The 15,024-nt window shown below is 45.1% G+C and overlaps 1 protein-coding gene across 1 annotated transcript in view; it reads right to left on the reverse strand.

Annotated features, from left to right (window-relative positions):
• MHX (magnesium/proton exchanger) overlaps nt 1-15,024 on the reverse strand; it is a 126,268-nt gene that overhangs the window by 23,281 nt on the left and 87,963 nt on the right. Inside the window, exon 3 of the mRNA XM_087379048.1 lies at nt 11,335-11,453. Within this exon, the coding sequence (XP_087235174.1) occupies nt 11,335-11,453 (119 nt within the window). The remainder of the gene's footprint in view (nt 1-11,334; nt 11,454-15,024) is intronic.

Here is a 15,024-nt window from a genome sequence, read left to right on the forward strand (position 1 = left end):
TAGTACCAAATCGTCAAATTAAACTCCTGCATGAGTTCTGTCCACCTAGCTTGGCGGCCTCTCAAGTCAGGTTGTTTACAAAAATGTTTCAGAATATCTTGATCAACATCAACATAAAACTCTGACCCATACAAATAATGTCTCCACGTTTTCAGAGCATGGACAACAACATACAACTCTAATTCATGAGTTGGCCAATTTCGTTGAGAGGGAGAAAGCTTCTTGCTTTCAAAGGCTACTGGCCTTCCCTCTTGGAGGAGAACTGCTCCTACCGCAATGCCACTTGCATCGGTTTCAAGGAAAAATGGCTTCTGGAAATCACTGAGACCACAGCTTGTTTTACGGTGTTAAAACTTTTCTGTTGATTCTGTACCCATATAAAAGATACTTTATCTGAGGTCAGATCAGTCAATGGCGATACTATTTCGAAATATCCTTTGATATGCCTTCGATAAAATTGGACAAATCCCAAGAATGATCGCAAAGCGGTCAAACTCTGAGGGATTGGCCAAGTCACTATCGCAGCCACTTTCTTTGGATCCATTTCTACCCCCTCAAGAGTAATTATGAATCCTAAATATTCAAGTCTTACCATACACAATATAGTTTTCTTTTTGTTTACATAAAGACTGGCTTTCCTCAAAATACTGAACACTATTCTCAAGTGTTTGTGATGCTCAATAATACTTTTACTCAATACCAGAATATCGTCAATAAAGTGTACTACAAACTTTCCGATATATGCACGTAGTAAATCGTTCATAAGCATGACGAATGTAGCTGGAGCATTGGTAAGTCCAAAGGGCATTACGAAAAACTCATAATGTCCAAACCTGCTTCGCACATCCTTGGCTCTAATACGGATCTGATGGAAGCCACATTTAAGATCTATCTTACTGAAAATTTCGACCCCATGTAATGCATCTAGCAAATCATCAATCCGAGCCATCGGATACCTGTGCTTAATCGTGATAATATTCAATGCTCTGTAATCTATACAAAGGTGAAAAGTATCATCTTTCTTCTTCTTTAATATCATTGGCGAAGCAAAAGATGAGAAACTTGGTTGAATCTGCTCCAACTTGAGGTATTCTTCCAGTTGTCTTCGCACCTCCGTCTCTTCAGTAAAACTCAACCTATAGGGAGGTCTATTTACAGATTCTGCCCCCGGGATTAGTTCAATATTATGCTGAACATTCCGCTCTGGAGGTAACCCATAAGGTAGTTCATCCCTAAAACAATCAGAGAACTCCTCTACTATTTGATTAGCCAGCTTGGCCATCTCTCCATTTTGAGCAACATCAGTGCTAGCCGAAGAATCATCAATCAGCTCTACCGATGTTGTACAAAGAAACAAAAACTCTTCTTGAGCTTTTCGAATTTCCATTACGGAAACCAACGGTCCTTGAGGTATATCTTTTTCACCTCGTAAGACATACAGCACATCATTCATCTTGAATTGATAAATGTGCTTTTTCCAATCTATGGCTGGATTCTTCCTAGAATGCCAAGCCTTACCCAGGGCTATGTCTGCATGAGCAAGCTTAGTCATTTCAAAATCAAGCTTCTCAACATAGTCTCGAATTCGAAGCTCCAACTGGGTAACCCTTTGGTCCCATACTTTAGTTGAACTTCCATCTGCCATTCTGACTGTATATGCATAGTCAGATGGGCTAGTCTTTAGTTTCAGCCTCTTTACAAGCTTGGAGTTAATTACATTGTGCGTTGACGCTGAAACAAACAACACAATGACATCATGATTAGCTACTTGCCCTTTCATCTTAATTAACTCTGTATCATTAAAGGCTGTATACCCCATTGCTGCGGGCTTTGACAGGATATTATCAGGTGCACTAGTTACTAACTTAGCAACAGACACACATAACAAAAAAGGTACTGACCTTTGAGAAGATCCCGCTAGCTAAATCTGCATCTGTTCTGCTCTGGAACTTCCCTCCATTTCCACGTCGCATTCTGAGACCACCATCTCAGCCATCTGACGATCCTTGTTTCGTGGACAATCTTTCCACTGATGAGGCTGAAGGCATCCAAAACACAAGCCTTTTCTCCTCGCTTTTTCCCTTTGCTCTGGGTTCAAAGAAGACTTCGACCAAGCTCGGGCTGCCATTGGTGTTACTCTTCTTTTCATTCCAATGGTGGTACTTGATTTAGGAGTCTCAACAGGTTTCGCCTGTTTGGCTTGACCACTAGGCTGTGAGGCACTCCCTTTGCTAATCCACTTCTTCTTAAACCCAGTCTTCTTCGGGTATCCATACTGAGTCCCAACCTGCACAAACCCACTTTGTCTGTTCCCTTTTGCATCCTCATAGTTCAAGGCTATGGCAATTGCTTCATTTAGCGTGTTCGCATACTTAGCCCAAACTTCCATCTTGATTCGGTCATTCAATCCAAAGATAAAATCTTTTACTTGGATTGACTGAGTCCCAACCTGCACAAACCCACTTTGTCTGTTCCCTTTTGCATCCTCATAGTTCAAGGCTATGGCAATTGCTTCATTTAGCGTGTTCGCATGCTTGGCCCAAACTTCCATCTTGATTCGGTCATTCAATCCAAAGATAAAATCTTTTACTTGGATCCCGCTCACAACAAACTGATTGGGTGCTAGCAAAGATCATGGAAATTTTCTGGCGTTCAAAACATGGCACTCTCTATGCATCGTCTCTGTTCTCCCAAGATCCAAGATGCACGGAGGTCTAAACATTCTCAATATTCAATTGCATTTACTTGCTCACAGAGGGAAAATGATGATACAGTTTATGCAAGGAGATCAGCCTTGGGCTTTCATGATCCGCTCTCTCTTATTACATCTTCATACATCTGCCTTTGGGCATTGGCAGCTTACTCAGTGGGATTTTTTATTTGGCTCTATCCAAGGCAAGATCAGAGGATGCCCTTTTGTCTCTCGTCTGCTTCTTAATTGGAAACATATTCTATCCCATTTGGAATGGCATGGCAGGGACTCTCTCTCGGGCAACTCTTTGAGGGTAGAGAATATTTTTTGGTCTAAAGTTTTCCACCCCCCTTTGGCCATACAAGAACCCCGACGTTCTTATTTTCTCTCCTTCAAAGGCATTTCATCTGTGGCGGATGTACTTCAGGATGATGGCACAATCTTATCTTTTTCTATGGCTGCTCGCAAATATGGCTTGGGAGCTCATTATCGTCCTTTATGGCATCGAATTTCAGCAATGCTCCAACCGTACTTGCCGGTACCCCTTTTGGAACTTCAGAATCGGCTTGAGGATTGGATCTTACGCTCTCCTTCCTTATACGCCCGTCCTCTGAAGCTCTCACATATCATAGTGTCATCACTGTATAAAGTGTTATTACCTCCGCCTTGGATCTCCCACAAAGCAAATACTGTTTGGCATATGGATCGCCCAATGAAGTGGTGGGGAAAAAGGCTGCGTCTCCTTTGGCATTACAAAGTCCCTCTACAACAACAGCTTTTCCTATGGCGAGTTCTTCTTGGCATTTTTCCATCCGGACAGTTACTCGCACACAGACATATTGCTTCAGCTGTTTGTCACCGATGTCAGCACTCTACTGAATCAGTGTTTCATATCTTTTGGTCCTGTCCAAACACTTCTGATCTCATTGCTCTCATCAGACAGAGGCTTCGACAGCGATTTCCTACTGTTACTTTTGGCAGATTTTTCTGGTTATTTGGCTTTCATCCACAGAGACAGGGATTTGATTTATTTTTTGTATGGGTGCGCTATTGGACCCTATGGACTTTATGGATGGACAGAAATCATAGAGTCTTTGGTGATCCACTATTTTCATCTTTTCTTTTTTTCAAACGATCTCTGCAACAATCATTTTATGATTGTCTTCAGACTCGTTTGATTGATCAGGATGTATATACAGCTTATACTGAGATCTTCAGTTGAGTAGTAGCTACTTCGTTTTTTGAAGTAACTATGAATGTAATTATTCTACAGCAATAAAAGATTTCTTCCCACAAAAAAAAAAGTGTGTGATGAAATCCCTGTCCAAAAGCTTCTGGATTTGCTTGGCTACCTCCTCCCTTTCAGCCCTTGAAAGCCTGTAGGGTAGTTTATTTACTGGTTTTGACCCTGGCTCAAGGTTATTTGCACAATCCGCATCTCTCTTAGGAGGTAAGTGATGAGTAAGATCAGCAAAAAACATCTAATTACTGCTGCAGCAACTTCTGCATATCCTTGTCCTCCACGAAACAGTCCATTACTGTCCTCTGTTTCCTCTGTTTTGGCTAAGTAAACCTGATACAATGAGCAGAAGGGTGGAGCTACTAAGCGAGCACCCTAACCCATGCTTAAAAATAGTGTGTACACATAGTCAATGATATCATAGTACATGTCTACCATAAACATAAGCAGTCATCCTGGCAGCATCATCCTCATGTGTAGACACAGTCTGATCCAATACAATACAATACAATGTGAAACATCAAGATACACTCAACGATGGACTAGGCACTGCAGGTAGGAAGTGAGTAATGGACCGCTGTCTGCTATCTAGATGAGTAACCTGTCGTGCCCTCCTGGCTGCTACTCAACGTCTGACGAGCGCCACTGTAACCCCGGTTGGCTGCACCCCAGGCCTGAAGAGAGAGGAGATGTTAGTGAGTGTGATCTATGAGTCTGTCTCTCTCCCTGATGTGTCGCGTCTTGGTCTCAAGGTCTCTGCCTCTCCTGCTAACCGTGACATCAACCTGCTCTGCTTGGAAGAACTTTGTGATCGTACTCTGGGATGGGCCATGCACGGTCCCCTGCTCCTATCTCCTCAATCTGATGAGACGATCTCTAAGTCAAACCGCCTCGTGAATAAAAGTTGCCAGGCATCTCTGGCTTGGGTATAGGAGGAGTCTAGGGAAGCCCTCGAACCCGTCTCTGAAAAGGCAATGGTATCGTCACGAATCTCATAGTAGACTAGGCAACGGAAAAGAAAGTGCTCCTCTGACTCCACCTCATGACGCTCACACAATGTGCAGATGCGACTCTCCTTGGGTATCCCCTCTGCACACCCACTCTCGATACGGGATGCAATGACACCCGTACCTGTCCAAGGGCAATCCTGAGTGAATGTGGTAGGTGGATCTGGGTGTACCCTAGTGGGATGATGAAACCCTCTGCTAAAATGTTGTAGGTGGATCTGGGTGTACCCTGGTGGGATAATGAAACCCTCTGCTAAAATGTCCAAGCAATGGTCCTAATAGAAACTGAGCTTCACACGGAACTTTGCATGTGCTAGCCAAGGGTCCTAAATGTGCGTAGAAGATCCTCCCGAATGATTGGGTTGCATTTGTTGCCCTGGAACAGAACAAATGGAGCATCAATGCTGTACTAGAAGGGTGGCAGCCTGTCTATATGAAAACCCAATCTCTCAAACCACCCGCATATGTGTATGTACCAACATCTCTGATCACCCTGAGCTGCTAACGCCATACAAGATGCTAGTGCCAACCAAGGTATCCTGCATCGCCCTGTGGTACATGAGCCGTATGCACACACTCGGTAGAGATAAGTGATAGTCTGGAATGCAGCATCTAATTGCAGAGGAGATGCCCCGAACTCAGCCTGGATGATTTGATGAGGGACTGATGGCTTGCTGCGTATCATCTGTGAGAGTAGGAGAACCTGTAATCTCTCCACTCGAGTCTACTCTGTGTCGGAGAGGTCTAATCCCCAACAAGTGCTACCGTACATGCCCGTAGGTTAGACCAAGGAGTCGAAAAGGAGAACCTTGGTCCGTGGTGGGTCCTAAAAGTGCGAGTGGAAGCACTCTCTCTCTGGTCGGGCTAGGGAAGCGTAACCTCTACTTAGGCGGGCATGCATCGCCGGTCTCATCGTGAAGATAGGTCCTAAAGACAGAACCCCCACGTATGTGTATGATGAAACGATCTCAATTGATGCCTCGTTAAAATAGAGAGTAAGTCAAGGACTAGAGTTACAATAGGGGATTGTGAAGGGCTGCACAAGGACAGGAAAAGTTAGATCCACTTTAGAATTCAGCTTAGACCTAAAGGCGCTAGCTGTTGAATCCCATTTTGGCATTATAACAGTGTATATTCAGAGCTGAGTACAAATGGGGGCCCATACCTCTTATAGAACTAGGGCAGGCTGATTTACATCTTTACTTATGGGATGGTACCCCAAAACTGTCACATGGCATCAATTTAAAAGGCTCTAGTATAAAGTACAAAGTACAAAGCTAATTAAAAGGCTACCAAAGTACCCCCTTTGTTACACAGCTGGTGCACTGCAAAGTATCAATTGTTCGTTGCGTATTGAGCATAGTTTAATAGTTCATGAGCTGATATACATCTGGTCGAATTGTGTGCTCGCTGTTAATGCAAAGCCTGAATGCCACCGCTTTGGTTAATTCATAGTTTTTTCCATATGGAATTTCATAACCAGAGCCAAACAAAAAGGGGGGGGGGGGGATTTTGAGCTTTTGATGGTGATAAGGGAGAGGAAGAGTAAGAAGTTGACCATTGAGACTCCTTCCTTTTTTGCAGTCTCATTTCTTTTTTGCCTAGGCTTTTAGAGTTTTCAGCTTTGATGCTTGAAAGGAAAGTTGGAAAATGAAACCTTTTCCGAGACTTGTCTTTTTAATTTTTAAGCCTCATGACTCTTCAATCCTTGAAGGCTTGATCATTGATGTATTTGGTGACCAATAAATGATAAAGTGACAAGTCTTTCAATGTTTGTGAGTCTATATTCTATAACACTTATGGTTTACGACATGTTTTTGGGATGCGTAAGTAGTTGAAACTTGAAACTTGAACTTGTTAGTAGAAATTTCCTATACCTTATGTTTTGAAAGTATGAAAAAACAGCACTGAACCCTAAACCCTAAACCGGTTTGCAGGCTTCTGCAGTTTTCTTGCATGCCCATCTGTCATCAAAGCCCACAACTTGTGTGCACATGTCTGGCATTGCTCTGAATTCAGGTTGTAGTCCCTCAGCCTGTCTGCTTCAACCCAGGTGAGCGTTTCCATCATTCCTTACTGGAATTCCTCCATAGATCTGGTTCAGACTATACAGACCTGCGTGCTAATGCCATACAAAAAAAGCTAATGTCATGCAAAACAAGCCAGCAGACACAGTTCAAGTGGACATTCTGGTTCAGATCTGTTGCCTCTGATCAGATTTGGCTGCTCAGTTTTTGGGGATTTCTTTGTATAGCATTTGCCCGAGGGACGCGGGAAGCTCAGCTTGTTTTATCCTAGGGGCGAGAGTCATCGTTGCATGCCTTCAGTGATTATAATTGGGTTTGATGTTACAACACACGGGTGTCCACCACAATCTTTTGTTTCTACCTTGGTAATGCATGCATACCATGGCTCGGTAAGAAGCAACCTTTGATGGCCACCTCCAATTGCGAAGCTGAAGACAGCAGTCTTCACAACCACCGTTGAGTGTGTTTGGCTCAAGAGATTATTTGCTAATTTAGGTGTAGGACAGCAGTCCACCACTACAAGACACTTTGCAGAGGAGATCAGCATGATCTATGTGCCTACACATGAGAATATGGCAGATTTTTTCACAAAGGCACTTTCTCATGAAAAGTTCAAAACTTATGAGCTTGTTACCTTTTTGGGGACTTACCAGTCACATAAACCCTGTACACATTCACATCATCACTCTAAGGGGGATTTTGTAGACTCATAGTCGTGATGTTAGTGAACCTAACTAGAGTCAGGTAGCTCGAGGCACTTTTCCCTCCACACCTACCCTAGATGTGTACAACTGTGTGCCTACCCACAGCTATATACAGTGCTAAAAAACTTGATACAGATTTTGTCCTATCAACGTGCACATACACGTGCATGCACACACATATTTTGAAGTTCAAATTTGAGGGGGGTTTAAGAATGCCATATCTTCACATCAAAACTAGTGACTATCTCTCATTCTTAAATGTGTCTAGCCCATTTGAAATTCAGTTGAACAGGTTTGTGTCCATTTGAAGTTGCTAGAAGCTTGCCTCCAGAGATTTCAACTTAATCAATACTTAGAATTCCAACTTGATCACACTTTGATAGCCATATGGGCTAGCATGCAGGGCCCTTCATGGGCAGCCTCTTCTAGAAGGACTATATTTCTTCGAGTTTGGAGGGGTTCTCCCTTTTTCTCGGAGGTTTCTACCGGATTGAGATGGCACTATCAGCCTCAATCCTTTCTTTTTGGCTCTTGAGCTTTTCGGCATTTTTTTGCATGATGTATCCCGTATGGAGCTTGCTCTAACGGTTTACTTAATAGAAGTCTCCTTTTGCCAAAAAAAAAAGAATTCCAACTTAATCTAGAAGCATGCCTCCAGAGATTTCAACTTAATCAATACTTAGAATTTAAAATAGCCATTTAATTGAACAACAAGTAACAGGTAGATGCTCAAGAAATCACTAAAATAGCTCCAAAATTTCAAAACCATGCCTAGGAAAGACTAGATTTTCACTATCAGCGCAGAATTAGGTCAAGAATCAAAACGTGATTGCAAGAATTCTACTTTTGCATTTGCTTGAATCCCTTTTAGAGGTGCAAAGACATTGACAAGTGAGTGCCCGATCTTAATCTCTAAGTCTAGAAACTCTTTAAAACTGTCAGCATTGAAGGAAGATGAGCACACAAGCAGGAATATGTTGGCGTTTTGGCAAAGAGATGAGTAGAACACTATAGTGCAAGGGCCCCTCTTGGAATGAGGTGAAATTGGTGAAAAGGCTCAGACAAGCCTAGATATGGTGGGAGCAAATCACAATCAAGAAAGAGTGTTTGCTTTGTAAGGAGATGGTAAGGATGTGAAACATGCAAGTGAGAAACTAGAAGAGGCTTGAGATCAAATCACGATTTAGGAAAGAGGGGATGAAGCTTGAATTACAAGATGCTGGTGATTGGAATGTTGGATGCAGGATATCTCAAGCAAGTTTGAGAGCATGTAGCATCTATTGCTTGCAGAAGCAGTTCAAAGAGAAGTACAAAGTACTTATAGTACAATACCTCTATGGTACACATGCACTAGGGAATTACCTCCTGATGGCTTTTGGCATTTGTGGATTTTTCTTTCACAAGCATGATGGACTGATGTATACTTTTTTGAGATAATAAAGTATGTTTTGCAGGGACTTCATGGGAAATGATGAAATGCAATGTGGTTGTACCAAACTTCCAGAGCAAGGGTGTCTAGTGTGTGATCAAGCGAAATGTTTTTGGGGTCATGTAAAGTCAAGTTATGAAGGGTTTTTTTACATCCTGAGTCAATGTGCACTTCCATGTTACAGGAATTTGATATGTTATGGTGTCTATGTCAAAGGGTTTTTCATGTGTGTGTACGGGGTTGCATGGAAGCTTTAATGTGCATGCTAATGTGTGTGGGAATTGTGTGACTAAAGGTCCAAAATGTGCATTTAATGTGATTTGGGGGAAATGTCTTGAGAGTGGTAAAATGTCACTGATGAGGTGGCAGATTAGGCTGAGGTGGCTGGGCTAATTAGGAAGGCATCCTGCTCATGCAAAGGTGGCTACGTGATGGATGAAGGGATGCTTCTAGTCGACGAGCTGGACGTAGGTGAAGGTGACAACTTGCAGGAGAATTCCAAAAAGGAGATCGTGGGCACCTAGAGGATCATCGCGCAAAAAGGAAGCTCTGGAGACAGCGGGGGGTCTGAAAAAGTCGACGAGAGCTTCTTGTAAGGGGGGGGTGTGGCCATGGTGAGCAGGAGAGGCTCGTATTGGAGGTGAGGCTACTAGGCGGTGAGCAGAAGAGAGCTTGGTGACAGTAGAGGCGTCGCCACAGAAGGAGCTGGAGAGACCTTGGCTGGCGAGGGGCTTTGGAAGTTGGGGCGTCGTTACTATGCAAGCCACGGAGATCCTTGGACAACGATGCGGGTGGTGCAACGAGAGTCGTCGGCTGGTCATCACGTGGACTGATGGATGGTGAAGGCTTTTGAAGGGCAAGGTGGCGACTACACGAACGGAGGATGGTCTTGGGAAGGAGCTGCTGCTTGGGTGGAGGATTCGTGACGAGAGGGGATCTTTGAGGAGCAGAGGAGATCATGGGCTGGAGTGCAGTGATGGAGTGTGGGAGGACCACCGATGAGGAGAATTTCGTGAGAGAAAGGGTTACACACGCTTGCAGGGAGTCCTTGCGCAGAGGCAGAGCAGGTAATTTAAGAGCGTAGACTGTGGTTTTGAAGAGGGCTATGGAGTACTGAGGCTTGGCGAGACGGAGAAGCATGGCTGGGCGTGGCTATTGCGCGCTAGAGGATTTTGAACGATAGAGGGGGAGCATACACCATGAAAATAGAAGCTGTGAGTTGGCGCTGTTTTCCAACGGGCTGTTTACTCTTACTGGAGTCGTGGGTTTCTTGGCTGTGAGAAGTATAGCTATCATGGAGGTTTTGAGCAGAATATCTTGAGTGACGGAAAGCATACAATACGGGAAATAGAAGAGGCTGAGGCTGTTGCTTGAGATGTCTTCCGTGTGGGCTTGTAGGTGGCTGGTTATGCGCTATTGCTTAGTAAAAGCTTGAGGCATAGCTGTGGCATCATTTCTGCTGTCTGAAGGACTGTAGCGACAGAAGCTATGAGTATGGAGTACTCTACGAGCAAGAGAAAGATACAAACGAGCTGGACGTAGTTGTGTAAGAGCAGAGATGATCGATGCAATCCGCTAGCCAGTCCCTCTCATGGTCACTGACTGCAGTTTTGGGGAGATGTATGGAGTGCTAGAGCTCAATGTTTGAGAAGGAGATGCTGTGGAGCAGTTATGATCACGTCAAGAGTTACGAGCTGTTGCTCTTGATGGAGGCTTACGAGTCTTGGCTGTGGGATCTTGATTGTGGGTTGATGTCTTGAAAAGTCTCAAAGATAACCTTCATGTGGGCTGTGGGTTCATAGTATTCTGAGGCTGACGTTTTCTGAGTTTTGGGGGGAAGTTCAGTTCTAAGTTCAGTCTGTTTCGGGCTGTGTAGTCTTTTGTCTCTCTTTGAGTCTGTGTGATCCATGTTCAGTCAGTTTTTGTGGGGTTTGTCTTGGTGCCTAATACAAAGACACATGCTCTGGAACCTGGCTCATAAGCTCATCATCTACGAGCCCACATTGCAGCTGATCCCTATGAAGTCTCACCTATCTGACGTGGTGAAGTACATAATTCCTGGTTATCTTTCCATTTTTTCCTTATCAACGTGTATGTGCGTGCATGCAAGCACTTCAAGCATGTGTGTCTATGTGCGCATGTGCACACATGCGTGCATTCAAAAGTGTGTGCGCGTGCATCTGTGTATGTATTGTTCTTCTGTTCAACAAAGAGACAATTTGTGATAATTCTTACATTGAAATAGATATGAAAGGCCACGCTTGGTCTTGAGCATATGAATGTAATATCAAGAGAAAAAATTGCAGAACTGTCATGACTGCCTCCCATACCGTTATCACATGAGGAGTCCACACCTACACACAATTTAAAAAAATCAAATGTCTGTAATCTTCAAAGATGGAAAGGAAAACTAAGACATTACCAGTATGAATGCATTGCTTCTCACAGGTGGAAAAGCAAGATTTAGAAATTATTAAAACCTTAATGCTATAAATTTCTTAGCTCATGTGAGACTTTCTTTTTCATTGGCTTCTTTCTAATCCCTATAAGAACTAGCAACATCCTACTCAAATGATCATTCATTAATGGCACCCAAACATTCAAATAAACCAAACATAGAGTGAGCAGTCCAAGGATCATGAGACAGAGCCACTCTTCAAAGGCTCTGGCCTTGGAGCACATCAGGAATTACAGGTGATCTTACTGGAATCAAGAGTTATAGATCTGAGTGGAGCTTAATACGATCTTGGTTGTAGAGATAGTTGGGAATGGTTCCAGGATTTTTGGAAGGACACTAGTCTCTGAGGATCTTACTGTTTAGTTCTCCTATAATTAAAACACATTCTGAATATGCCATCTTTCGTCTTGACAAGAAGAAGAAGAGCTCCAAATCTTAAGGAGTTCTTGTATTTGTTTGTCAACTTTGTTCTTCTCAGTTCCTCCTATAAGGGATCTACAAGGAGGAATAGCAGGACCTTGCACTCGATGGAAGGATCTTCAAATCTACTATCAGCATCTCAAACAAAGAGTCATCTGCAACCTATCTTCATAGGCACTCACGAAACTATGGCTCTATTGATCAATGACTGTATGAGATTCCGAGTAGTGCTCAACATAACCAAATCACAACTGACACTTTTAATTATAACCCAGTACTTATGTAGGAGAAATTAACTGTACGTCATCGCACAGACATGGACTACTCACCCTAAACCCCCAGCAAAATCACATAAGGCAGTCTTTCTGGAGCAAGCACCCACTCGCAAAGAGCCTTGTTTTTTGCATCCCCGTCCTCATGAGCTGGATCATAGTGAGTTGGAACGTGCACGGACTGCACGACCGTGCTCGTAGTCCACCGCAGTACCTGATACTCCAACAGGAGTTGCAGAGGGCAATGGTAGGGCAGACAATGGACATCCTTTTGATTCAGGAGCAGATGTTCTCAACATCAAACATCAGACGGCGACACCACCTTCTCCCAAGGAGAGGTCCGGAGGAGTGGTTCCCTACAGTAGGATGGAGCGAAGGAGTCTGCATCTCGGTCTCACAGACTTTGGCTCCAGAGGTATACGGTCAGGCAGGCTTACAAGACGGGCAGTTTGGATGGGAGTTAGGATGGGAGAGTCTAGGATTGGGATCCTGAACGTGTATGCCCCAACGTGCAGACAGCACCGCCCGGCCTTTTGGAGGAGGCTGTCAGAGTGTCTTCCGGATGTAGACTCCTAGATTGTTGGATGGGACTTCAACAACTTGGAGTTTGAGGAAGACAAGCAGGGCGGCGCCTCCTTCTCTGAGATGCCAACAACAGCAGAGCGAAGCACCTAGGATTTTCATGATCTGTGGCAGAGACCCGTGGCAAGAGCCAGATTTCAGTAGGATACCTGGCAGCCTCCTCTTCTCCTTCGGATAGAGGAGACATGATGAACTCCTTGAGAGACTAGACCGCTTCTACGTTGGGGACTAGGCACTGCGTAGAGGCGGCTCTACCGAGATTCTCGCAGGTACCACGATGTCAGACCACTCTCCAGTAGTACTTCACTTAGATCAGCCCCGCCGAGGTCTTCCCCAAAAGGGGCTTGGCATTCCAGAGGACCTCCTGCAGGACGAGGAGATTCAGTAGGTCATGGTAGGGATTTGGGAGCAGTCAGAGACGACACCATGCGAGGGCTAGGCTTCGTGGGTGGCCGTTGCGATCCAGAGGAGCAGTGAAGAGTTGCAGGCTCATGCCCTTAGGCAGAGGTGTCCTCTTCAGGAGCGCGAGCGGGCTTTGAGGAGAGACCTCGCCTCCATAGAGCGGCTTAGGGAGTAGGACCCAAGTTCTCAGTGGCTTAGCGATAGGTTCGAGAACACGGAGATTCGGAGGACTGAGTTCTCCTATCACTCTTCTCGGGCCCAATGGGTGCAGCAGGGGACAAGATGACGAAGCAGTTTTTTCAAACCACTGGGCCCCGATCGGTAGGCACACATCTGCAGCGTCTTCGTGATCCGCAGGGCATCATGCACACTGACACGCATGAGATTTTAGACCTAACCACAAGTTTTTACAGCCAACTCTTTCAGACTAAGAGGATGATGCCAGCTGGTCTTGTGGCCCGAGAGGTAGTTTGGGATCATGTTCCGACAGTCGTCTCGCAGGATTAATGCAGGAGACTGGAGGAGCCTTTCACGGATGAGGAGCTCTGGGAAGCTCTCCCGACCCATAAGTGTCCTGGCGAGGATGGCTTGACTCCGGCCTTCTTCCAAAACTTCTGGGAGATTATTTCCACCCCTCTCCGACTAGCTTGCTAGGAGATATTTGACATGGGCTCCCTCCCTCAGTCCCTGAGCAGAGGGTGGATTTGTTTGATCCCGAAAGAGGGAGATAGGTTAGACATCCAGCAGTGGAGACCAATCACTCTGCTTGATACTTCATACAAGATCCTCGCCAAGGTCTTGAGCTTGTGGTTATGGCCCCATCTTATTGACATCATCCATGACACACAGACTGTGTTCGTCCAGGAGCGCAGCATCCTGGACAACATCCTCATGTTGTGGGAGGCAGTGGACAAGGAGGAGCCACAACTGTTGGCCGTCCTTCTCTTGGATTTTGAGGCCTATGACAGGGTGGCGTGGTCCTTCCTGGAGGGTACTATGCGGAGATTGGGTTTATTAGACAGATGGGTCAGAGGAGTTTCTGCGCTTTATGCAAGGAGCTCTAGTCAGATGCTTATCGGAGGACACACAAGCGATACCTTTCTCTCTCTCGCTCGGTCCGCCAAGGCTGCCCAATCGCACCCTTCCTCTTCTTGTTCTAGCGGAGGCTCTAGGCTATTACTTGAGATCACAGGTGGTGGGCCTCACAGGGTTGAGGCTCCCAATCAGGCAAGAGGAGTAGCTATTACAATCTGAGTTTGCAGATGACACGGCCTTGTATGTAGAGGGCATCACAGCGAGTTTGGAGAGAGTCAAGGGAGCCCTGGCTATTTACTAGAAGGCCTCGGGTGCGCGGATACCATGAGTTGTCCAGGAGTTGTCCATGAAGCCTGGAGAAAGTATCTCGGAGATGTACACAAGGATGAGGGTCCTGGCCGCAAAGATGTCTATGCCACCCAATGATGCCGTCATGAAGGGGTGGTTTTTGAAGGCATTACCTTCCACCATTGCTATAAGGCTGGTTGACAAACTCCCTGAGAATGCCTCACTACAAGACTTCCTAAGGGAAGCGATGAATATGGAACGGTCCCAGTTAAGTTTCGCCTCAACACACACTCAGACCGCCCAACTTCCGAGGGAAGAGGGCTCACAGGGATGGCAACAACTCAAGGAGTTAGAAGAAATCAAAGAAGGTCACAAAGACAGAACAAGGGTGGATGGACCGTCACCCTTTGAAGCTCAGATAAGAACTGGTCTCTGGCGCACCGACTGCAAGGGTTCTGGCCATGGCTA

The sequence above is a fragment of the Dipteris shenzhenensis genome, chromosome 9 (assembly GCF_047967505.1).
Source record: "Dipteris shenzhenensis isolate YYH24624 ecotype China chromosome 9, Dip_SZ_1.0, whole genome shotgun sequence".
NCBI classification, from domain to species: Eukaryota; Viridiplantae; Streptophyta; class Polypodiopsida; order Gleicheniales; family Dipteridaceae; genus Dipteris; species Dipteris shenzhenensis.